The sequence below is a fragment of the Psilocybe cubensis genome, chromosome 8 (genome assembly GCF_017499595.1).
Source record: "Psilocybe cubensis strain MGC-MH-2018 chromosome 8, whole genome shotgun sequence".
Lineage (NCBI taxonomy): Eukaryota > Fungi > Basidiomycota > Agaricomycetes > Agaricales > Agrocybaceae > Psilocybe > Psilocybe cubensis.
In genome coordinates this window covers 685235-709318 of record NC_063006.1, presented here as the reverse complement: position 1 = coordinate 709318, position 24084 = coordinate 685235, and the positions used below count along the sequence as shown (strand labels likewise).

The 24084-nt window shown below is 45.7% G+C and overlaps 10 protein-coding genes across 10 annotated transcripts; 6 read left to right on the top strand and 4 right to left on the bottom strand.

Annotated features, from left to right (window-relative positions):
* Positions 1 to 33: 33 nt before the first annotated feature.
* JR316_0008749 (uncharacterized protein) lies at positions 34 to 3080 on the top strand (the record flags this gene model as incomplete). Its single annotated transcript, XM_047894462.1, has 6 exons — positions 34 to 468; positions 522 to 681; positions 746 to 1069; positions 1128 to 2074; positions 2128 to 2424; positions 2475 to 3080. 6 exons carry the CDS (start codon positions 34 to 36, stop codon positions 3078 to 3080), a joined length of 2769 nt encoding a protein of 922 aa, XP_047745921.1.
* A 2011-nt stretch (positions 3081 to 5091) lies between these two features.
* JR316_0008748 (NAD/NADP-dependent indole-3-acetaldehyde reductase) lies at positions 5092 to 6320 on the top strand (the record flags this gene model as incomplete). Its single annotated transcript, XM_047894461.1, has 4 exons — positions 5092 to 5329; positions 5439 to 5707; positions 5834 to 6205; positions 6270 to 6320. 4 exons carry the CDS (start codon positions 5092 to 5094, stop codon positions 6318 to 6320), a joined length of 930 nt encoding a protein of 309 aa, XP_047745920.1.
* A 34-nt stretch (positions 6321 to 6354) lies between these two features.
* JR316_0008747 (uncharacterized protein) lies at positions 6355 to 8061 on the top strand (the record flags this gene model as incomplete). The annotated part of the gene is made up of 5 exons (XM_047894460.1): positions 6355 to 6384; positions 6621 to 6641; positions 6702 to 7037; positions 7678 to 7745; positions 7791 to 8061. 5 exons carry the CDS (start codon positions 6355 to 6357, stop codon positions 8059 to 8061), a joined length of 726 nt encoding a protein of 241 aa, XP_047745919.1.
* A 1097-nt stretch (positions 8062 to 9158) lies between these two features.
* JR316_0008746 (uncharacterized protein) lies at positions 9159 to 10669 on the top strand (the record flags this gene model as incomplete). Its single annotated transcript, XM_047894459.1, has 4 exons — positions 9159 to 9172; positions 9583 to 9893; positions 9952 to 10504; positions 10555 to 10669. The coding sequence occupies 4 exons, from the start codon at positions 9159 to 9161 to the stop codon at positions 10667 to 10669; spliced, it is 993 nt and encodes a 330-aa protein (XP_047745918.1).
* Positions 10670 to 11091: 422 nt separating this feature from the next.
* Positions 11092 to 12065, bottom strand: JR316_0008745 (uncharacterized protein; the record flags this gene model as incomplete). Its single annotated transcript, XM_047894458.1, has 4 exons — positions 11092 to 11277; positions 11329 to 11476; positions 11534 to 11911; positions 11962 to 12065. The coding sequence occupies 4 exons, from the start codon at positions 12063 to 12065 to the stop codon at positions 11092 to 11094; spliced, it is 816 nt and encodes a 271-aa protein (XP_047745917.1).
* A 3625-nt stretch (positions 12066 to 15690) lies between these two features.
* Positions 15691 to 16204, bottom strand: JR316_0008744 (uncharacterized protein; the record flags this gene model as incomplete). The annotated part of the gene is made up of 2 exons (XM_047894457.1): positions 15691 to 15740; positions 15778 to 16204. 2 exons carry the CDS (start codon positions 16202 to 16204, stop codon positions 15691 to 15693), a joined length of 477 nt encoding a protein of 158 aa, XP_047745916.1.
* A 1586-nt stretch (positions 16205 to 17790) lies between these two features.
* JR316_0008743 (uncharacterized protein) lies at positions 17791 to 18857 on the bottom strand (the record flags this gene model as incomplete). Its single annotated transcript, XM_047894456.1, has 2 exons — positions 17791 to 18735; positions 18792 to 18857. 2 exons carry the CDS (start codon positions 18855 to 18857, stop codon positions 17791 to 17793), a joined length of 1011 nt encoding a protein of 336 aa, XP_047745915.1.
* A 1545-nt stretch (positions 18858 to 20402) lies between these two features.
* Positions 20403 to 21065, top strand: JR316_0008742 (uncharacterized protein; the record flags this gene model as incomplete). Its single annotated transcript, XM_047894455.1, has 1 exon — positions 20403 to 21065. One exon carries the CDS (start codon positions 20403 to 20405, stop codon positions 21063 to 21065), a length of 663 nt encoding a protein of 220 aa, XP_047745914.1.
* Positions 21066 to 21495: 430 nt separating this feature from the next.
* On the bottom strand, positions 21496 to 22705 carry JR316_0008741 (EEF1A lysine methyltransferase 1; the record flags this gene model as incomplete). The annotated part of the gene is made up of 3 exons (XM_047894454.1): positions 21496 to 21723; positions 21797 to 22073; positions 22437 to 22705. 3 exons carry the CDS (start codon positions 22703 to 22705, stop codon positions 21496 to 21498), a joined length of 774 nt encoding a protein of 257 aa, XP_047745913.1.
* Positions 22706 to 22912: 207 nt separating this feature from the next.
* Positions 22913 to 23652, top strand: JR316_0008740 (Phosphoribosylglycinamide formyltransferase; the record flags this gene model as incomplete). Its single annotated transcript, XM_047894453.1, has 2 exons — positions 22913 to 22970; positions 23039 to 23652. 2 exons carry the CDS (start codon positions 22913 to 22915, stop codon positions 23650 to 23652), a joined length of 672 nt encoding a protein of 223 aa, XP_047745912.1.
* Positions 23653 to 24084: the final 432 nt, after the last annotated feature.

Genomic DNA, 24084 nt, shown 5'->3' with positions numbered 1-24084 from the left:
ACCCGCCGGCACTCACTGTCTCTTCCAAGTAACATGTATGACTCACCTCCTCCGATTGTATACGCACTTCCACCAGAATCTCCCTCCACAATCCAGTATGCACCTGTTAAACCCCAAGACTGCGAACTTATTACTACTCCAATTCGCAAAAAGAGAAAGGTTTCAGGTCCAGTAAAGCGGACCAAGGTTGCTGACCGGCAAGGGAAGGCACAAAACACAGAACACACGCCAGGCCAACAATCAACACCAGCAACTTTCACTGATTTTCCCGAGCCCAATGTTTTGGAAACCTCAAATCAGGAGCTTGAAGCTACAGATGACGACATAGATACACGACTTCTGCCTAATTTTGATGAAAATTATTCGCTTTTCTTGGATGCTGTTTTGGCAGAGGAATGCGGCCTGTTTCAACTGACCAGTCGGTTATTTGTGGTAAATGGGTGGAATATTTTGAGGGGGGAATCAACCGTAAGTCATTTCAGATTCTCGCAAAGTTAAATTTCCCTCTCATACATCAATAGCGGCTGTGGTACCATGTACTCCGAGTGGAGATTGACGGCATCTTCACTTCTGTTTGTTTGTGCCCGGCTGCCAATGGGCAAAGTTCATGTTTCCATTCACGCTTCATTGATCAGAATGCTGGTGTAGGTTCGGAAAACCAGGCTTTTGAGGTAGAAAAAGGTAGTGAGAACTTAGATTGTTTGATATGGATTCAACATACCGTGTTCATATGCTATCCTGGTAGATACAGATCAGACAACTTTCTTATTTTCAAGGCACGAGAGTATAAAAGATGGACAGTACATGAATTACTTCTCAACACCATCATTTACTCGATTTTCAACAATCAAGAACCGTGCCGTGGTCGAACATCAGGGAGACGACACCGGAGCGGGAGTTTGGAAATGCAACAAGGACAGTGGGGCATCCTCGTGCTCACATATTGTATCGGCGCGGCATACATTGCAGCAATATTTGACAGGCAACTGTGATGCTCAAGACGACAATGTAGGCAAGGATGGCGACACAGGATTACAATACAATGGTAAGCTTGATTATCTATTGAAAGGTTCGAGTACTTAACTACAAACCTATCTTCATAGGTACGGCTCTGCGTACAATGGCAGGTATTGCTGAATCGGTTTCATATCGCCCTCTCCCACCGCCGGGCTGGTCAAGAGTCGCATCCGATCCTCCATCAATGCCAAGAGTGACATTTGACATTCCTCCAACGATTATCTCCCTGTCGACGAATGATTCTTGCTGTTGTACAACCCCACGTGAGCGTTTCAAAGCTCTTGAACCTACAATCGAAAAGGAGTGTACCATTTATACTCTTACACGGGCGTTCAAAGCAGTTATAACGTTGCAAAAATGCGGTAAATGCACCCATCGATGTATTGGGCCAGATTGTAGCTCACAAGGGATTTTTAATTTCAATAACCGGAGCTTGTTCACCCATGAGCTCCTTGATGATTACACCAGCGCATTTTCGTCGTCAGAAACCCCTTTTATTTCCTGGGTGCAGACTGTTTCTCGCCAATACCAAGCAAGGAACTCCCCTATTCCGTTTGCAAACGAGAAGTTGTTTCGATCGAGCTGGTTCTCTTACGCCCGACTTATAGACTTTGGACCCGACATGGTATGCCCATCCTGTGGCCCGACCCCTGATTCAACTATATGGGACGGCGTCACGGTGTCATTTAGCCGCAAAAACCTGATGCCAACTCTACGTCCCCCGACTACAATAGGGGAGAATTCTATCTCTAGACCAGATGTCCGGCCGTTACCCAATCTGCAAGCCATTCCAAACCGCTCCTTGCGCCTTTTAATTCGTTATATTCTGCAGGGGCCACAATTAACCACCATTTCTGACGCCACTCATCCGGAGGGAAGCCCCGAGTATGAACGAAACCGCCGAATGGTTGAGCGCTTGACTCAAATTCCCGAGCTAGTCCGGAAATTGATGGCCCTGGACCCTTCCGTTGGAGAACTCTTCGATATCCACTTTGGGATGGCTACTGTTTTGGGTAAAAGGAATGCGCATGATGTGTATTCCAAATTTTTCATCCAGGTATTTCGGTATTCCATATATTAAACGACTCATTATAACAACTTTAATTATAGCTGTCTTCGGATGAAAATGTGCTGCAATTTATAGCATTTTCCTGCCTGGACAACCTTCGAACATTCATCAGACGTCCTTATCTCAGCAATGTTCATTTGCTGCGATATATCCCGGCTCTCCATCTGTTAATTAAGCATGAACTTACCATGGGGACGCTCACAAATCAGGTTCTAGGGGTCTGTAAATGGCTATACGTCCGGGTTACTGTGGTCTACACACTATTAAAGGTTCACGATGGACCTGCTGTTGTAAGCAATGTTTTACAAGAGAATTTATTTATGGATGATTGGCTCAAGGTGAGTTGTCATATAATGTTAAATGAAATTTCAAACGAGATTTTAAATAGACAGGATGTTGCTACGCCATGCCGGCCATTCGTGACCGTCCACAATATCCAAATTTGCCATACGAGTCAGGATATGACTTGGGAAGCGCAGAAATTGACGAAGACATATGCCGAAAATACTACTCCACCTATTCAAAAAAGCGACTAACCGGCGGGATTATGTGTGTTTGGTGCACCCATAGCATTTGCTATGGATTTCACTGTATCCGAGCGGCGGAGGGAAGAAACGATGTGTTCTCGGCAATATTCACACGCTGGAAAAAGGCTCCAAAAGTCGTGGTATACGATTTTGCTTGTGCTTTACAGCCTTATTGCATGTTACGGGAACCAGACTTCTTCAAGGACACACTCTTCGCCATCGACATATTTCACTCAAGTGAACATAAATGTGGTGAAGCCTGTTTTCTTTCATCTTACTGTGCAGAAAATCCAAATCTGCTCAGACTAAATTCTAGTGCTGCAGAATGTGGAAACAGTGGGATTTCCAAGATTCGAAAGGCTGTGAGCTATATGTCACAGGACAGAGCAGTGATGTACATGAGGGTTTTCTTTTCGATTTGGAACAGGCAGCAGATTCAAAAGTTAGAAAAAAAGCAAGGTCATTAGTTAGCCTGTAGTTAAAAATTTAAATCAACATTGTTTGTCTCCAACCACAGAAACCGCAGATGTGTCAAATGCATGGTTTAGAGTATTTTTGACAGGATATCCGGGGAGAGAACAAATATGTGTGGCTGCCGAATTTTGGTCAACATGCATTATATTTATGCTAGTATAAAAATTGACGCAGAGGATTCAGTTCTGGAACATGGTTAATATATGGCCGGTACGCCATTTCTCGCGGGGCAATCAAAAGGTGGCCTGTGCACCATTTCTCGCGGGGCAATCAAAAGGTGGCCTGTGCACCATTTCTCGCGGGGCAATCAAAAGGTGGCCTGTGCACCATTTCTCGCGGGGCAATCAAAAGGTGGCCTGTGCACCATTTCTTGCGGGGCAATCAAAAGGTGGCCTGTGCACCATTTCTCGCGGGGCAATCAAAAGGTGGCCTGTGCACCATTTCTCGCGGGGCAATCAAAAGGTGGCCTGTGCACCATTTCTCGCGGGGCAATCAAAAGGTGGCCTGTGCACCATTTCTTGCGGGGCAATCAAAAGGTGGCCTGTGCACCATTTCTCGCGGGGCAATCAAAAGGTGGCCTGTGCACCATTTCTCGCGGGGCAATCAAAAGGTGGCCTGTGCACCATTTCTTGCGGGGCAATCAAAAGGTGGCCTGTGCACCATTTCTCGCGGGGCAATCAAAAGGTGGCCTGTGCACCATTTCTCGCGGGGCAATCAAAAGGTGGCCTGTGCACCATTTCTTGCGGGGCAATCAAAAGGTGGCCTGTGCACCATTTCTCGCGGGGCAATCAAAAGGTGGCCTGTGCACCATTTCTCGCGGGGCAATCAAAAGGTGGCCTGTGCACCATTTCTCGCGGGGCAATCAAAAGGTGGCCTGTGCACCATTTCTTGCGGGGCAATCAAAAGGTGGCCTGTGCACCATTTCTCGCGGGGCAATCAAAAGGTGGCCCGTATGTGGCCCGTCACCCCGTGCATCAAATCATGGCAACTCAAGAATTGGTGCCAAAAGAATCATTTTGAATCACTGTGTATTAAATATGCATTTGTACATTCTGCAGGATTCTAACTGCTCGCTGGTTCTGTGGTTAATGGATAATACCATGTGTGATTCCGAATGAGTGAAAGACGTCCTCAACAATTTGAGGTCTGTGCGTAACCCTAAAGTTGAATGTGGATACCACCTCCGCTGTATGACGGACGCTTAGACCAAGATGTTTGAAAGTGATTCTGAGAGCGAAATTGAGTATTTGAAGGATGAATGGTGCTCAGACCAATATTTAGGGTGGATAGTAAAGGGGTTGCACCGAAAGATTTGAGGTGTTACTAGAAAAAATGATGCTCCAGCTGCAATCTCTGTGACGCTTGTTGCAAAATGGGTGTTATCGCAGACTTTGACATATGAATGAAAATAATGCTCTGGCCAAATTTTGATATGCTCACACCAAAGTTTCTATCTGCATAATAAATCAAATTTGACCGAGAGATTGACATGTTAGGACAAAATGAAGCTCCAGGCCACAATTTGTGTCACCCGTGCAAAGTGATCGTTAGCGCAGACTTTGACGCGTTCATGAAAATGATGCTTGGGCCAAAGTTTCGTTCGGCATCCTAAAGTGAATCCAACCGCAAACCTTTACACTCTACTGAAAATCGAGGCGTACACCACAATTTCTATGAGCACATTAACAGAAAGCTCTCCAACACATGAGTGAGAATGATGCTCATGCCTCAATTGATATGATGCCAGTGGAAAAAATTTCCGTTAACCCAGATAATGGCGCTTCCGAGAACAATTTTTCCTTCCAATAACCCATTATAGACATCGGAATGTAGGGTACTTTATTTGCGGGAATGCAGGGTATAAGTTTCATTGGGATGTAAGGTACATTATACCTGCTTTACTACCCAGTCGATAGGCCGGATCCCCCGAACACACCGTAGACATCCGTATTATAACCAAGTTCCAACTCTTGCCCACATTCCACAACCATCAAGTAACAAGCTATGACAATCCCACCCATCGAATCTTTCCCTCTGCTCGACGGGACATCCATCCCCTGGCTTGCATGGGGCAACGGTACAGGCGGTGCGCGACGCAACGCAGTCGAGTGCGGACACCTTGCGCTGGCTGGCGGTGTGCGCCATATCGATACCGCACAGCTGTATGAGAATGAACGTGAGACGGGCGAGGCGATCCGCCTCGCGGGTTTGAAAAGGGAGGATGTGTATGTGACGTCGAAGAGTGAGTGCTTTTGTTCCCGTCTGTTTAATTGCGTATATGCGTTGTGCTCGCGCGCCTGCTGCTATGGTATGGTATGACGCTGTACTTACCCTTTAACCTAATCTCGCAGTCTCATGCACCGAAAATGACACACCCCTCCCCCTCTCCGCCGTACCCGCGTCAATCCAGGCCTCGCTCGACCGCCTCGGCTCCATCCCGGACCTATACCTCATCCACAACCCCTTCGTCGCCCGACCGGGAGAGCTCAAGGCTTTGTGGCACGTCCTCGAAGACTTCAAGGAGCAGGGGAAGTTGAAGAGTATAGGCGTGAGCAACTTCCGCCCACAGGATTTAGAGGAGATTTTAGAGGGCGCGAGGTATACGCCAGTTGTTAACCAGGTGCGTGTGCGTGTATGCGCGTCTATATGCGCGCGTGTATGCGTGTCTATATGCGCGTCTACATGCGCGTGTGTATGCGCGTCGTGCTGCATTATACCGGAGCTCATGCTCATATTGAACACTTAGATCGAGTACCACCCATACACACTCGCGCACCTTCAACCCCTCCTCGATCTACACGCGCGCCACGGCATCGTTACAGCATCCTACGGGACCCTCACTCCGCTCCTACGTCACCCAAGCGGCGGGGGACCGCTCGCACCCATTCTCCAACGCATCGCGTCCCGGCTCTCGGATGCACTGGGAAAGCAGGTTGAGAAGAGTACGGTGCTGATGTTGTGGGCGCGTGCGAGGGGCGTGGTGGTGGTTACGGCCAGCGGGAATGCGGAGCGGGTGAAAAAGCTTGGAGAGATTGCGTCGTTGCCTCCGGGGCTGTTGACGGAGAAGGAGGTAGAGGAGATTACGAGGGTTGGGAGGGGTGTGCATTTTAGATATTATGTGAGAGTTTTTTTTTTCTTTTAAAATGGGGTGAGTGTATTGATTCATTGATTGGTGCGTTTAGACGGAGCATATGGAGAAGGACTTTCCTGTCCCTGATCTTCCCCGTGAATAGACGAGATATGATGTTGGTCTTTAAAGGTTCAAGAATGAATTCTGCAGCATTACGCCTCTTGCAAGTTCGTTGGCACCAGCAATGTAATAGCCTAAGCATTGTACATGCTATACATTAGCATCGGCACAGCTTACAAGTGAGATACCAATACGTCCTCGTATATCCTTTCTGCATCTGACCACAACTTGGTCAATTCACTACCGTGACCAATGTAATCATGATCTTTTGGAATATTATAGCATACTGTGGGAACAGGACGGAAGTCTGGTCATACCTGTTCATCAAATAATTTAATTTCAGCAATTTTTGGCGAGTAAAAGAGTATGTTTGATTGCGAATTTAAAGAGTTCTCCTCTGATACAAATGTTTTACAATTACAAGTACGAGCAACAGTTCCAGCAACCTCCTTCGCTAGGTGCGAAGGCAAACGAATCCCCTCCACATTGCGGGGGCGATGGGAAACATGCCTTCGTGCAGATCATTAGGCGCTTGGGATCGGGAACGTCGCAGCATTTCACATTTCCCCAGCATCCAGGTCCACCAACGGGAGCCAAACCTGTGGGACAAGTTGGCGGGCGGAGGTTGCACTCGCGTGAACAAGGGAGTTTTTCTTCTGTCGCTGCTGTAGCAGAGACGAATACAAGAATTGAGGCGACGATAGCTGAGTATTTCATGTTTTCTTCGTACAAATCTGTCAGAAGCATCGTCACCAGAACGGTCAGTTACGAGTCTTTACGTAAGTAAAGATGAGTTCTTTTATCCCCACAACCCAGCGAGCAAAAATGTCCTCGCCAATTGTCCCCATCAAAATATTATTGATGCGATCAATGTCGTTACCGCTATCGGTATTTTCCTTAAGCGGTCACCGGACCCCCTAAGCAACCCCTTTCCAATTCATTCTACGACTTCTTTTTACCATTGGTTACTTTAAAGGTTGTTTTTGATTTGTTTTGATCGCAATGTGAATGTGCATTTCCATAAAATTAATTATACCCAACAACAATAGTCCTACTCAATTCACTTTTTTGCGTTGTTGTTTAATTTTTAAAACCATGTGGAACCGTCTAGCCAACGTGCTTATATATTGTACTAATACTTAGAGATGGAACAAATGCACTCTTTGAACTATGGGTCTGAAAGGTTGGAAATAGAACTGTGCAGGCACACACGTTCCTTGATATCGGTAGCTTCATCAATCAGAGTTCAAATAGAAATAATTACGCGTTCTTGGGTTTTGGGCGTTCTGTACTATTTGAATTTGATTTTCTGATTCATGATCGTTTCTCACGCATACCAATTTGTTCTTCCCCTACGTCGGGCGTCTATCGGCTTACGGTTAATATATTTATTGACGTAGTATAGACAATGCACTTTTCTCCATACTGTTTTACCCATGGCTTCCGCGTTATCCCCCCGTTTCCAACAGTATGTTCACTGTTTTATCTCATTTGGTTATTACTTATTTTTTAGAGTCTTTCCGCCTCCCATGGACGATGTGTACATGGATCAGATGGATCTGAAAACCCTCTACCGTTTCTCTTGGACTTGCAAGGAGCTAAACGACCGCATTTCGGGCTATATGCGCCGCGCCTTCTGTCCCAAAAATTTATTTGCTCCTATCTTCAAACCCAATAAACATTTGCTGTTTCGTCTTCTCCAGTTCAAGACTGGCCTGGTTATTTCAGGTTCCACCATTTTGCATTTTACTTGTTTTAGTGGTCCAACGCAAAGCGTGGCATGACAAGACTTTACATCTCACAATTGTATAAAATATTTTTTAATCTAGATTTATATAACATAGTTAATATATATTAATATGTTCTGAATGCACAGCCAGATACTGGGCAAGGTTATGATTAATTACTATGACTTAGGTCTACTACAAGCTTAGTTGTGTCAGACACAAAAAATAGCTGCACAGGTTATAAGGCCTAATTGTAAGGAAGAACTTGTCTATTATAATTTTCATACCTGCTAAATATTGAAGAATTCCAGATCTGCTGGGAGAATCCCATATGGAAAACTGATGGAAGAATGCTCATGTGTATGGCTGCCCAAGTGGGGACATATTTCCCATAAATATAATTTTCTTATTTTTGAAAAGTACATCAAGAGTGAAACAATATTGTGTGCAAAAACATTTGTTTGGTGCGCATATTTCTTTTTGGCATAGTTTGATGTTGCTGTGAACACAATTGGCTGTGTGGAAACATATTTCAAGCATAATTTGCAAGTGTTAGTGCATTATTTCTTCCCCAAAATACATTCAATGCATGGAAAACATTATTCAAAATGACCATCTCTTGACCAAAGTGGCCAGTGCTCAATGCAAATTGAGTGTAGTGACCGTGGGAATATCCTGCGTACAGTGTGCGCAGGATATTCCCACGACCTGCTTATTAATTCACGGCCAGTACAAACACCACAGCAAGTAAAATATAATAAGATCATCTAAACTAGGACTGAAAATAATTATTATTGCCAAAAATACTTGTATTTTACCTAAAGTATATGCAATGCATCTCAGTAATATATCAGGAATTACCAGAGAAGTTCAAGTTGCTCAATGCAAAGTGCGGCAACCGTGAGAATAACTTGCATACACTATATGCAAGTTATTCCCACAGTCTGCTTATTAATTCATGGCCAGTATGAACAGCACAACAAGTTTAATATGACAAGTTATTTGAAGTGGCATTAAAGATAATAGCTAGATACATAATGTTTATTATTCTTTATTCTATGCCACCACAGTCTGCTAGTCATTCATGCTAAATTTTTTTTGATAACAATAAAGCATTCTATTTACCTCTACTTGCTGTTAGAGGTGTATAAAGCATGCAAAACAGTTGGTATGTAATTGATTGTGACTAATTAATGGCCTTAAATCAGTTGAATGAGGTCATTATTATAAAATTTTTGGTTATGAGCGATGATTATCTGCGTCAAAATGTTTAACTTGCAATTAAAAAGTCATAATGTAATAGTATCTAATTTTGTTTTCTACCATATGGCAGCTAACCTATCTACCTAGCTAATATCTAGTATTTTAATTTCCATATCCCCTTGGTAGGAACAAAAACTAACAGAAATTCTATGATAGTAACCAATTATTAAGTCAAGCATACCAGTTAAGTAAAAAACCGGTATTAATCACGCAATTTTGATGGCATCAATGATTTACTGATGGGGACAATTGGCAAGGACATATTTTTGTACAGTGGGTTGTGGGGATAAAAGAACTCGCTTTACTTACATAAAGTTTCGTAATCAATCGTGCTAATATATGGATTCCGGGTGACATGGACATGTATGTCAAGCATAGATATGCTCTTCCCGTTCTTTCTTGGATGATGTCCATTGGATTTACTATCATGCCGCATCCCAAATATCCGGACAACACCACAGCGGAAAAAATTTTGAAAATGGAAAAAATCGTCCTTCAGAAACATCCTCTTCATCGACATTACAATACCACTGGAGTGGTCGTTAACCTATGGTGCCAAGGTTCTTTTGTCCAACTGATTACGACTTGTCAATCGGTGGTAGAGTGCATTTTGGGGTATCATAGCAGTATGTCCCCAATGTCATGTGTCAAAACAATGTTAACTTCAATTTTGTTCTACTGCAGCCGGCGTCATGAATTTTGTTACCTTTGAGAAGGTGTACAGCTTGTATCCAAATGCTACCTTTGGACATCAAGTCTCTCTGTTGCAACCTTCTGCCGACCTCAAGCGCGCGCAAAAATTTCTTGCAAAATATCATTCCCGTGGCTTGAAATTTGTTCTTTCCATTCCATCGCAAACTTTGAAAATGGACCGCCATATCCAAAGCAGGATACAGTCTATCAGGGACAACGTAAATGTTGGGTATAGTTCATCTCGTGGTCATGTTCTCGTTGTGCTGGATTACGATCCTGATCCAGAGTTGTTCTCTCCTGGGATTAGACGGGTTGGCGACAGGCATTGTTGGGTTTATTCTTTGCCTCTTTTACCCAAAGCAAATCAGACTTCCTTTGTTGAAGCCAATTCGTGGGCATTGTTGCTCAATGAATTTGATTGTTTGCATTTTGGTGTCCGTCGCATCAGCGGTATCGCATTAGATTTTCACTACACAGCGGCAGATGTTTACCAATTACACAAGCGTGTCAAAAAAGCTATCAAATCCTGGGAAAGGGGTATAAGGTGTGTGCTCTTTAGTTTTAGTATTTGTCAATTTAATTCCTGTAATGGAGGCAAAAAGATGACCGTGTACATGCAACTGTTTTGTATTTGCTATCCAGAAAGGCAGATATTTTTTGGTTGCATCGCCCTCAACCACAAAGCCTCTTGTGGAATGGATATTTGTAATTTCTTCCATCCTTAGTCAAATTTTTGTTCGAAATAAACTTGTGTTCTTGTCCTCATTCTTTTTGTCTTAATTTGTAAGTTTGACTTGCGGATGAGCGTGGGAATATCCTGCGTACAGTGTACGCAGAATATTCCCACGGTCAACCTCTCCCGATATTCAGCTGAGTGTGGGAATATTCTGCGTACAGTATACGCAGAATTCTCCCACGGACTTCCTCGCCGATATTCAGCCGAGTGTGGGAATATTCTGCGTACAGTGTACGCAGGATTCTCCCATGGGGTGCCAACTAACACCTTCAGATAATTTCTGTCATGAAAATGACTTGACAAATTATTCCTTGTTATTTACAATGTTCACGCAAATGGATTGATTGTTCGTTCAGCACATTTATGATATCCTTGTCTTTCTATGTACATATGTATTAATCTTGGGACATAGTATTGCTATTGTGGACTGTGTCCTCATTTAAGCGCATACGTGCCATCCTCTGTTGCGTGTCTTCAATGTCAATCTGACCTTTGTACAGCTGCCTCTTTGTCCTACACAAAACAGCAACCTGTCTTTTTGCTGGAGTATAGCGCGACCGCATTCTAAGAATATCAGCTTTCTGTTGGAAGTTATGAATGGCTATGAGACTGTTCAATGTAACATTGCTTACCTCTCTTGCCTCCTGGTCCAAGACAAGTATTCCGCGAAGAGCGACAACAAATTTGTACTTGTTTCCTTGGGCAGGAAATGCGACAAAGGCAACACTGATCTCGACAATGTCTCCAATTCGTATGGAGGCAGGATTATAAGAATAATATCTGTTGCAACATGAATTAGTTTGGTTGTGATGTGTTGTTGGTATTTTCTAAACATACCTGGCTGTTCCGTCAGGAAGTATCTCCCGACGAAGAAACTGTACCTTGTTATCAATTGCGTGGATGAAACTGTCCCCTACCATGGACGCCAATACGTTATCAGGGTCGACCAGGGGATGAAAACCTATGTTGTCAGATTTGTCTTGATATGCGGATACCTTCGTGAAATATTGGCTATGCGCATGGAAAACATTGAAACCCGTGTCTTTGTGAAGAACTGGGTCATAGCCGCTGACGCTGTCCGCGGGAAAATTGTTTGCAAAACGGAGGAAAACTTCTTCTAGCTTTTCCATCACCTTATTGAACACAATGTCTCCGAGTCCCGTGATAGCAATGGCGGTACGTAAATATGGTTGTTGCTTGACCGTTCTGTCGCGGCTGTAACAGTCCTCATTTGTAATTAATTCACCTCAATGGAGTGGACGTACGAAGCAGGCTTTGCCATTGGTGGTAGCATCTTGTCGCTAACTATGCCTTGGAGTCTGAATATCACTTCGTCCATTGCACCGATATCCACGTCAAAGTTGGACATATTTATATTATATTATATATATATTATATTATTACAAAGCGTGACGCTGAATCGTAAAGACTCGTCATGCCACGCTCCGCGGTGGCCCACTAAAACAAGTTAAAAAGTGGATGTGTACGCACCGGTGGGTACTTGTGGTCAAGACTGGGGAATGAAGTAGTGTTCCTCCAGCCTTTTATAGCGTGTGGTATGCCCTATCATGTAGTTCCGTGAACTTGAACAGGTAAAACGACGCTCTATTCGGTTCCTAATCGAATCTAACCTTCGACTTTTGTCTTCTCCTTCGAGGTTAGCGACTCAGAATGCCGAAATTTCTTTGCTTAGGGGCTCTTACGGGTCAGAATTCTCAATCTCTACATTTCGGTCGTTCTATGCAATTCTGTGCCAAAAATGCTTCGTTCCAACAACGTTCATCATTTCGAATGTTGTCTCGCAAGGTATTCCATCACATCGTTTGTCTTCAACGCCAAACGAATCCTCAATTTACAGCAGCTATAGATTACCGCTCGCCAGGCGCCTTGGAAGCATACAGTGAGCCCCTCCTAGAACCAAGCCGTAAACTACGGCACCTAAGCTCGTTACCTTATATTTTCCTTGCTGCGGCTTCCAGACGTAATAGGAGGCGACTTCTCCGCCTCAGATCGACAGTGATGGTGGTTCGCTGTCCTTCCAGAACACCTCTTGCCTTTACATGTTGCGTCAACCTTCTCAAAACGGTCAACACTGCCAACGGCGCGACATCCATATACAGAGGACCAAACGTCAACGGTGTCGGCATATCCATGCCTCACTAGGCCTCACTCATGATAAATTTAGCTTCATATCGGTGACCATTTGAGTCCGACGTCGATGAAATATGGGTTCAAAATCGTCTGGTTTCTCATATAGCAATTAGAACTGCCGCTAAGCTTCACATTTTCCACTTCTCCAGACCACTGCTATATATTCTGGTCTAAAGATCAGACTTTTCGTGTTTATGAATCGCAGAATTGGTGTGCTCGGTGCGCTACCCATTTTACTTCATAATCTTTCTTTTACTATGACTAGGCCATATCAGGAGAGTGATATCGTATTGAGGCAGCCGATATGTCAATATCATTGTGGATAAGACGAATCGTTGTCCATGAAGATGAAAGTAGCGAAATACGATGAACGACTTCCCTGCTAGGGCGTATCAATGCTAGGACGTTTTCTTTGTTGCTTCTGTAGTCTTTATCCCAGGTTGTGAGCTCTACACTGTCAAGAGGGCAAGATTTTGAACTAGTGTTCTCAGGATTTGATCTGGTGATAAAAGAGGGCAGAATATTCCAAAATGAGGGGTCCCATGTTTTATAGCCTTTGTACCGAAAGGGTTGTAGTACAGGAAGAAACTGAGGTCGATAGATGTCCCCGCTGAGCGTCGAAGATTTGGCAATTACATGAAAAAGGTGGATTGGATCATGTCGAATTTCAGCGATAATCCGTGGATCTTCGAGGAGCGGTGCATTAGCCTACATTAATGAGAGCAGCGGATCGTATGCCATCCTACGACAACCAGTTGGGATGAATGAGAATTTCCAGGTGTCGCTAGCTGCTGACACGTAGCCTGAACAGCAGCCTGAATGCTATGCCAGTTGGTGAGGGAGCCTGCTTTTTTAGACAGGAGCCAGGCTGTGTGTGGCTGGGTGCAAAAAGTGTTGTAGAAAAATATTCTCGGTCTGTTGATTTTTGAGTGCTTGGGTTTGTTCACGTTAAATGGAACCGGAGCAAAAAAAGATTCATTCAATGCACAATCCAACAATAGCGAGTCCTGTTCAAGGGCTTGTCTCTGATAATAATTGTTGCTAGAATTGCGTCGGAGAAAAATAGAAGAGTAGATGGTGTCAGAGGTAACATGGCCAACGTTACATCAGGAATTACCTTTTGATGGCAAGATGGCAGTACAGTCAATGGTGTTGAGATGGTATAGATTCGCAGATAATGTCATTTCTCTCGCGCTGTTAAGTACCACATATTATAGGCTACTGTATGAACAGGCGGAAAACCTGCACATACCTGTTCATTGAACAATTCAACTTCAGATTACAGTTTTGAATTTTTGCAAGGTAGATGAGTATGTTTAGGATAATATTGCGAATTTAAAGAGTTCTCCTCTGATGCCAAATTATTGCAGTTTGTTATTTCTTCGTACTCAGAAGTCTCAAACGAACGAGCAACAGTTCCAGCAACCACCAACGGTAGGTGCAAAGGCAAACGTATTCCCTCCACATCGTGGAGGAGATGGGAAGCATGCCAATGTACAGGCCATTATGCGTTCAGGGTCTGGAACTTCGCAGCAGTTTACATTTCCCCAGCATCCAGGTCCACCAATGGGAGCTGAACCTGCGGGACAGGTTGGCGCGGCCAAGTTACACTCGCGTGAACAGGGGAGTTTGTCGTCTGTCGCTGCTGTAGTAGAGACAAATAAAAGAATCGAGGCGGCAATCAGCCTTTTATGCTGTGTGGTCTACCATGCAACTCCTTTGAGCTTAAGATCTAATCGATTCCTCCCATTCAGTGCGGCTATTATATGCTGCAACGCCGCAAGTTGTAAAAAATGACGTTGGCCCACCAATAGAATCCATACGGAAATCTGATTGGTGAACTTAGAGAGGTACAAAGACGCTCTAATTTAAACTAGCTATCGACCTTTGCCTTTGCCTTTGACGTTAGCAACTGGTAAAGCAAAAGTTCGTTTACTCAGGATCAAAGTTCTCAACCTCCGCTGCATTTTGGTCGTTCTATGTAGTCCTATGCCCAAAGCATTTCGTTTCAACAACGTCCATCATTCCGATTATCCCTGTCTCGGTAAGATATTCTATCAAATTCGTTTCAACGAAAATGAACCTTCAATGTACAGTAGTTATAACCTACCGCTCGCCAGACACGTTGGAAGCAAAGTCGGAGTCGCTCCTGGAGCCGAGCCGAAATCCATGACTTACACGAGGGCACCCAAGCTCGTTGACTCATTACACACTGCCAAAAATTTCTTCTTGCAGCTTCCAGAAGCTAGGAGCCAATTCGTCGCCGCAAATCGAAAGTAGTTGTTCTCTGTCCTTCCAGAACACCACTTGCCTTTACACAATGTATCAACCTTCTCAGCAGGGTCACCATCGACAATGATGCATCATTCCCTTCCCTTGACCAAACTTCAATCGGAACTGAGCATCCAGGACCGCCGACGGGGGCCAAACCGTCAGCGCAGACCGGAGGGGAAGGCCTACACAGATGTGTAGAGTTCTTGGCCAGAAGCTAAAGAGGTGAAAGTAAAAATTACAGGGTTTGATCAATGCCGGTTCATTTTTCAGATATATCCTATACATTCTGGTCTAAAGATCAATTGATCATGTTTACAATTTGCAGAATTGGAGTGCTCAGTGCGCTCCCCATTTTGCTTCATAACCTTTCTTTTACTATGACTAGGCCATAACAGGACAGTGATGTCGTATTGAGGCAGCCAATATGTGAATATCATTGTGGATAAGACGAATCGTTGTCCCTGAAGACGACAGTAACGAAATACGATGAACGACTTCCCTGCTAGGACATATTGATGCTAGGACGTTTTCTTTCTTGCTCCTGTAGTCGTCATCCCAGGTTGTGAGCTCTAGACTGTCAAGAGGGCAAGATTTTGAACAAGGGTTCTCAGGATCTGATCTGTTGATAAAATAGGGAAGAAACTCCCAGAATGAACCGTCCCATGTTTTATAGCCTTGATACCTAAAGGATCGTAGCACAGGAAGGATTTGTGGTCGACGGATGTCCACGTCGAGCGTCGAAGACTTGGCTATTATGTGGAAAAGCTGGACTGGATCATATCGTATTTGAGCATTAATCCGTAAATCTTCGAGGACCGGCGTGTTAGACAATAACGAGAGCAGTGAAACGTAATCCCATCCGTCTGCATGAATGATAATTCCGAGTGTCGTTAGCTGAGGACCAGAAGCCTCGACAACAGTCCGAATCGAGTTCCAGTTTTTGACGGAGCCTGCTTTTTCAAGCAGGAGCTGTGTGAGATTGGGGGCAGAGAACTTTGTGAAAAAATATTCTAGGTCTCCAGAACACTGTCCGATTTTGACTTTTCTGAGCGTATGATTGCCAACTTTTGGGTGCTTGGGCATGGTCATGTCCAAGTTCAATAGAACCGGAGCAAAAAAAATGTCAGTCAATTCACACTCCAACAATTGCGAGGCCTGACGCATTAGCTCGCGCCATTCGTTGAGTGATAACTCAGATTGTGATATATTAATTCTGGTGACTTGGTTCCAGATTATATCGAGGCAGATAAGTGGAACCCTTATCAGGCGAACCTCACAGGGACGCGGCTTGTGTCCATTATCTGTCCGGAATACAACGCGATCATCGTAGTCCGGCTCGATAGAGTTCTCGATGGATAAACCACAAAGATTCGGCATACCCTGCACATTTCCAGAAAACATTTGATAAAGTGCGGCATGAGAACAGGACAGACGCAGGATTCGCCAGCGATGTGAAATGGCGTTCAGTCCAGCAATAACGCGTTTGTATTGCGTCCGCCGACGGTCTGGAATGAGTTTAGGCGCTTCACATACCACAAATAGCGACACGGTCTGGTTTCCAGACAACGATATCCACCTGTTTAGAACATCTAGTTTATCCAGGGGGCGGCAGAACTCCTGCAGTATCATTTGGATGTGTGTCCATAGCTGCGGGGAAGACATTGCAACGCTGCGCCAAGTTGAGCATATGGATGCAATGATTAGCGGCGAGTTGGTAATGCGGAAATTTCTCCAATCTTTCTGCTCCTCTAGGTCTCGAAAGTCATCCTCGACGTAGAACTTGAAAATCTTGCTTATCAATTCGTAAGGAAGAAATCGGGATATGGGGTCGTGATGACGGTTGATTTCAGTGCGCAGTTGACGTTTCCGAGGCAATGTAACCTGCTCATCGAGGTTCTGGTATTGGCTACAAAGGGAACAGCAAGACCCGTTGGACATTTTGCAGGCTTGGATACTCCAGTACGCCTCCGATGGTAAGGCATCGTTTTGAGATTGTCCAGGAACAGGGTGGTGTTCGGTCATTAAGCTAAGTGCGACGTGGTAGGAATCGATTTCAGCCGTAATGCGCAGCCTTGCGCAGCGGGAAAATAAGGTTACAAGGCTTCGGATAATACCGATACTCAGAGAACACCTGTTGCAACGGAACTCATGCTTGGATACCGACGAGATGCAACGGCAGACCTTCAACATCGTTTTAGCCTTGCGATAGAGATGAAAATCAAGAAAATGTTGAACATCGATGACTCTGCGGTGTGAGGTTGGATGCAGGATCGGTACGTCTCACCAACTTTTCATTGCTCTCATTTTGTATGCACCCCAAACGATGCAGACTTTCACACTCTGGAGAGGGATTCCGGTGTAATATCGCGACCCTCGTTGAAACCCCAGACCTTGTAGTGCGTTCTGGTATATTCCCGACTATCTTTGCCTGGCAGAGACAAAATCGGGAGGAACCGCTCGTACTCTTGGTCAAGAACGGAAAGCTGATGGGCTTTGATATCATTGTACTGAGTCGACTTACTCAAATTTCGTTCTGATAGGTTCAACTGGGGGTGCTTGGCCATTCAGTATGGATTGGTTTGGTGGTCATTCCATTTGCTGCACGGGATTCAAACGTAGGGGGTAACACCGCTTGAAATCCATTTGTTCCCCATTTACAAACAGGTTTCCTATGTACTTGCAGCCAATTCCTTTTCGACAGCGTCTGCCATCTCTCCCAATGTTTCAAACTTCCAGCTCCATTTCTCTTTTGCGCCGGGCCCGTCTGGATCAACATTACACGTCACCGCGCTCTGCCTGTCAATCCATACGCTGCGCATCCCGATGTTCTTCGCTGCGACGTGGTCGTGGGGTATGCTCTGCGCGACGGACAATGCCTTTTCCTTAACATCTTCGCCCTCTGCCAGCTCAAGGTCACCAAACAGCTCCGGATGTGCTTTGGCGTACTCCAATATCGCGCGGAATCCTCCCAACGCGGGCTTATAGCACCCGACATCCTGCGCCGTGACAATCAACGTGAAAGGCGATTTTGAACCTTTGGCCTCTTGAGGGTGCCAGAACCGGTCGGGATTGGGATCGGGGTACGTGTATGTCCTGATGTCAGAGGTGATGGTGTCGCGAGTGGGACCCTCGGAGAGCAGCGCATGCGTGTGGCGGAAGGAGTCACGGTCAACGTTGGAAAGTACAACGAGCTTGAAGTGTTTCGCGAGCCGTTGGAGCGCGGCGCAGGTGTCGGGGAATATGGTCCAGTTCTGGATTGATGCACCAAAAGCTTTGTGCTCATCGTCACTGCCGGGCGAGGCTGCGGCAGCCTGTGTTTCTGCACCTGCAGATCCACTTGACCCTGCTCCCGCGCCGGAGGTGACCTCTGCCTCACCTGGAGCTAGGAAAGGGTTTTCGCTGGACGCAACGCCAGATTGAGCTTTCAGCCTATCTTCCAAGCGTTCGTGCACTTTTGCCAGGAGCTCGCTGTAGATCATCTCGGGATACTGCACTTGCAGATCAGACTCGACTGAGCCAAATGCTGTGAGAGCTTCCTGGCGTGACCATGTTTTAGAGGCGGGATATCGTTCCAGTAGAGGCTTGAGAGCGTTATGAATTCCTGACTCCCAGTCCTATAGAAGAGTCTGATTAGCAACACCGCGATAGGGGCTAAACTGAATTCACGCACCGCCAATGTTCCATAGACATCGAAGATCAGGATTTTGTGATCTGTCAATTTGTTTTGAGGTGACATTTCAGCTTATGCTTATGACGAACAATAAACCGAGGTTGTGGTGGGCAATGTGGGTGTGGAGCGTTCGATATCGATGGCTAAGCTATGATAACATCCTTTTTGAGGTCACGGTGGTGAGTCAACGTCATTAGCTGCCGCCACATGCAACTTTGGCGATCGTCGGTGCCGCTGGCGACTGCGAGTCTTAGCGAGCGAACCTTGGCGCAGTATTCGACTACGGTGCATTGATCCCAACCCGACTCCAGAGGGCGGATGGGTTAGGTCCTGTTAGGGCCCGCGGGGTAAACTCTGGTATAATATGCATTGGCTTCTGCCTTCAAGCTGGACAGTATCTATGCTGTCCTGGAACGTGTTAGAGCAAAAGCCGGCCTTGTGAAATTTTCAGGCTCCGACAGGCTCCGCCTCGCTGGAGGCACGGTGTTTAGGTCGGCACTCTTGCAGGTCCACCAACAGGCACCTCGAACAAACTTCTCCATAGCACCATTGTGTACATCGCTGACTCTGTGTTTACAGAAAATTCCGATACGGGACATACACCTCCTATAGTGTGCAATCGATGCTGTCTCACAGCCAATTGTGCGTTCATTCACAACATCGATTCAACACCCAAATGTCTTTCTCGACTCTGCGATGCCTGCACAGATCTTCTCGCGCTGAACGAGAAAATCGACGCTGTTCAACAACAACTTGATTCCCTCCTACGACGACGGCAGGAAGTGAAAAGCAGGGTCAATCGCCAGCACGATCAACTCACGAATCGATTGCCTCTGGACATTATTGGTGACATTTTTCATCTGGTCGCGGGCTCCATGGTACTACCACGACGCAAGGATATTTGGGGTAGGCCAACTTTGCTGCCGACTGTTGGCCCCCTGCTCTTGGGCGTTGTCTGCAAAGGTTGGCGCGATATCACCTTAGGTCTTGTTCAGCTATGGTCCACCTTCGGTGTCAAACACTGTGATCGGTCAAATATCCACCTTTTCAAACAGTGGCTACAAAGATCCTCCACAGCACCATTGGACATTAGTCTCTCTGGTAATTACCACTTACGTTCAAACCAACATTTCTCGCGATCGGAGTTAAATTCAGACGAATATCTCTTGATTAAGCAACTCTGTAAGCTCCTTCGATCTCACGCTACGCGCTGGAATAGGGTCAGATTTCTGGGAATATGGGACCATTTGAATGATCTATTCCACAATATGGATGCCGTTCTTCAAGTGGATACTCTTGAAATAAACATCATTGGAATGGACACATTGGAATTGCCGGCGGTGTCAATTGATATGAAACACCCTCTAGCTCCCAGAAATCTCGCCGTCAACAGATTGCGCTTGAGCTATGTTCCTCTCCACTTCGCCAATCTCACCCGCCTACACGCGTAGATTATACAACTTGGTGACTTGCTGCACATCATTTGCCATGCGCCTAAGCTAACCGAATGTTCCATTCAATACGTGTTGACACAAACCTTCGATTTGGGGGTTTATTGATTATCCATTGCCTTCGGCTCCTATCGTACACCAATCTCTCAAATATATAGACATGGGCATGGATTTTGGAGATGTACTCATACATCTCACCCTCCCTTCACTAAAGACATTTGAGTATGAATATTACTCATCAGCGGCAACTTTAGACAAACTCGTTAAATTCATGGATCGATCCGCAGCCACACTTGATAAATCTATATTCAATGCAAACCAGGGTCCCCTTCCACCCCTCTGGTATGAACGCCTTCGAGGCATTACACATTTATACATGCAGCTCTATGGAGACCGGGAAAATGCAAGTATAGGATGCGATTTTCTTTCCGCTCTGACCGATACATCAGCCGACGCTCTCTTTCCACATCTACAGGTGTTAACTATCGCTACCCATAACATATCAGGCCTCGTTTGGTCAAAACTATGCGAAGCTGTTCTTGCTCGGGGAAAATGCCCTACAATTCAGGATGGCGTTGGGAATGATTACGCACGGGCGTTGGCATCAGTACGGGTTCAACTACGAAGCGGCGACGTTGACCGCGCTCTACGCCAGATTTCACGGCCGGATATTGCTTTATTGATTGAGCGCATCAGGGCTTCGGGCGTTAAATTCAAGAGTATGGACATGGAAAACACCGATATTGTGGTCTGCGCTTCTCGCCTCGTCGCAAATTCGTTGCTCCCTTTTCAAGCTTCGTCGCTCCCTTTTCAAGCTAGTTGATGTTTCCTTTCGAAAGTTGATGCCCGAAACCTGCCCGAAACACATTCATTTTCTATGAAAAATACCAACATATAGTACTCGACTTGTTCTTGTTATCAGTCCCTATGGTGGTAATCATGACAGCACTTTTAATATGTTTTCCAGAATGAGGCAGTAATATTGATGTCAGGAAAATTCGAGAGAGTATTGTACTTGACTTATATTGCTTGACATTGAATGAACTATCAAACACCAGCCCCACACACAAATTAGATATAGGCAAATATAAAATTCGGTGTGTTTGTAATCTACCATTTAATGTGCAATGTGCATCCGTCCAGTTATTTACCTAGGTTAATATGTGTGCGTGTACAATATATTTCTAATTTCCCTCCCTCCATAAATATAACTTATATCGTTATAAATCATCTCAGACTTTTCTGGTGTTTCTTCAGTCCTTGCCAAATTTCTCGGCCCCGTCCCATGACCCCCAACATGCGAAATCATTCGCGAGCCGGCCATGCTCAGGATCGATTGCTGTACGGCGCAGCGGGCCCAGTGGCGGTTCGGAGTACAGCTTCGCGAGGACGTCCTCTACAGAGACGGACGTAAGCACTATGAGTTTGCTCCTTTGATGGAGGAGTTGTTTGAGGGTCTGAACGACTTTTTTGTTCGTCACCTGATATAAGGTAGGAATTGGTGAGAAACAGTCGAAGCAAGTAAGAGTGCGAAATTGGGAAAGTCATGCGTACCTCGTTCAAGAATGGCGGATCGACGACGGCGATGTCTACTTTTCCGCGCATGGCCTCCGGGAATACGTCTGCGTCGTCGATGTCGTATGGCACAAATTTCTTGGGAGAGAGCACCGCGAAGCGCTGGTCGTATTCGAGCAGCTTGGAGTTTGTGAGAGGTTTCATGTGCTCAAATGCGACGAAGGCGGTTGGGCAGCAGAGAAAGGCTATGTGGGTGTTGGGCGTGCAGAGAGCGTGTAGGCGCGAGGCGAGGTTGGTTGCGAATGACTCCGAGTACCTGGTTTTTAAAAAAAGAGGCAAGAGGTTAGATTTGAAGGTTTGGATCGGATGGGCGGGAAGCTTGCCCTGAGTGATTTGTTATGAAACTGAAAGACGTAGGTGGTGGTGGGCCTGTGGGTTGTGGGTCGTCCGATACCGGATTTTATCCTGCGGTCCATGACTATCCAATCTGGAGTCCAGCGTCAGGCCTGATCAGGTTGGCGTCCCCAGCACACGGCAAATTGGCTCATAGAAGATGAATAGGACGACCTTTCCTTCCTGCCTCCAGTTTTGTGAAGCCCATTTTCCCGAGTAGGCCATGGGGGGTTTCCGCTGGACAACAAAATGGTTGTCTGACAGATTAACGCTGGAAGAGACTTACCAGAATTGGCTAAGCTGCCAATCTTCGCCGAATGCGAGTTTGAAGTCGGAGACGCTGACCATTGGCTTGGTTTCGTCGGACTCGATGTCCTCCTCTAGTGCTAGGCCGGCGACTTGGGCTGCGGCGCGCTCGGCTGCAAGTTCTTGGAACTTGCGGTCTGCTTCTGCTTTTTCGGAGAAGAATGAGTCGAGGAGGGAGAGCGTGCTTGGGTCTAGTCTCGGTGGGGAGCCTGAGATGTCTGAAGATATGTCAGAGATGCTTAGAGGCATTGTTTTTAAAGAATGATTAGGTGTAGTTTGTATTGAATAGATAGTTGTGTAGTTGATCTTAGTATGTGGTGGAAAAGGAGATTTTAAATAGTGATGGTTGACGAAGACGGAGATCCGGAGATCAATAATTTATCATTTTTTGAATGATGTCTCTATTTGGTAAGAATTACTCAAATAGTCACGCAAAATCTTTCTCTTTCACCCGCCATGTCGTCGACGGCAGCACAATCGAAACGAAGGATCGTGGTGCTCATATCTGGCTCAGGTATTTCGCGCCTGAATGTTTTTGCGGGAACAATTTCCGACATGGACAAAACCCACCATCTCCTATAGGCAGCAACCTCCAGGCGTTGATCGATGCACTCAACACGCCTGCACTGCCAAATGCTGAGATCGTCTTGGTGGTATCGAATCGCAAGGCTGCGTATGGGCTGACGCGGGCAGCACAGGCCACTCCGCCGATCCCGACTGCGTATCTGGCGCTTGCGACGTACGTGAAGCAGAATCCGGGAAAGACGAGAGAGGACTATGACGCAGAGGTAGCAAAGATCGTTTTGCGCGCTAAACCGGACATCGTTGTGCTCGCTGGCTGGATGCATATCCTCAGTGAGACATTCCTGGAACTTCTTGATGGGCGCAAGGTGGTGGAGGACACACCAGTGCTGAAGCCGATCCCTGTGATCAACCTGCACCCTGCGCTACCTGGCCAGTTTGATGGTGCGAGTGCGATTGAGCGCGCGTATGAGGCGTTCACGAAGGGTGAGATTACGCACTCTGGAGCTATGGTGCATCGGGTGGTGAAGGATGTGGATAGGGGAGAGCCGCTTGTTGTGCGCGAGGTCGCGTTTGTGGCAGGCGAGAGCTTGGAGGCGTATGAGACGAAACTGCATAATGTCGAGCACGAGATTATTGTAGAAGCAACAAAAAAGGTTCTTGAAGAGTTATAGGTGTGCTTCTACTCTGTCTGGCTGGATGCTCTTCTGATTTCCTTCAAGTTTATTTATCAATTAAATGCATATAGCTCGTTGTATTCGATATCAAAGATATACCCTCGACTGCTCTGCTATTGGGGAGAGCAAAATACGAAATTCTAAAAACGAATTGTACCTCATTAATGTTTTGACTTGCTGGATTCTGCTTTATAGAGTGAACGGGTTTTGACTAAACCCAGAGATTCGTGAAGGTGTTTCTGACCAATTGGCCGTAGGTGTGCCGCTTGCTTTCTCGGTTTGGGGTTTTGTATTGATAAAATGCATTAGACATATCTTTTATCAATTTCAACCCGCACTGTGTAGATATTAGAACGCTGTTTCTAGCAAGAGGTATTCGTTCTTTAAATTTCGTTTCCACGTCCGTGTTTGCCATTCCAAACTTTGCCA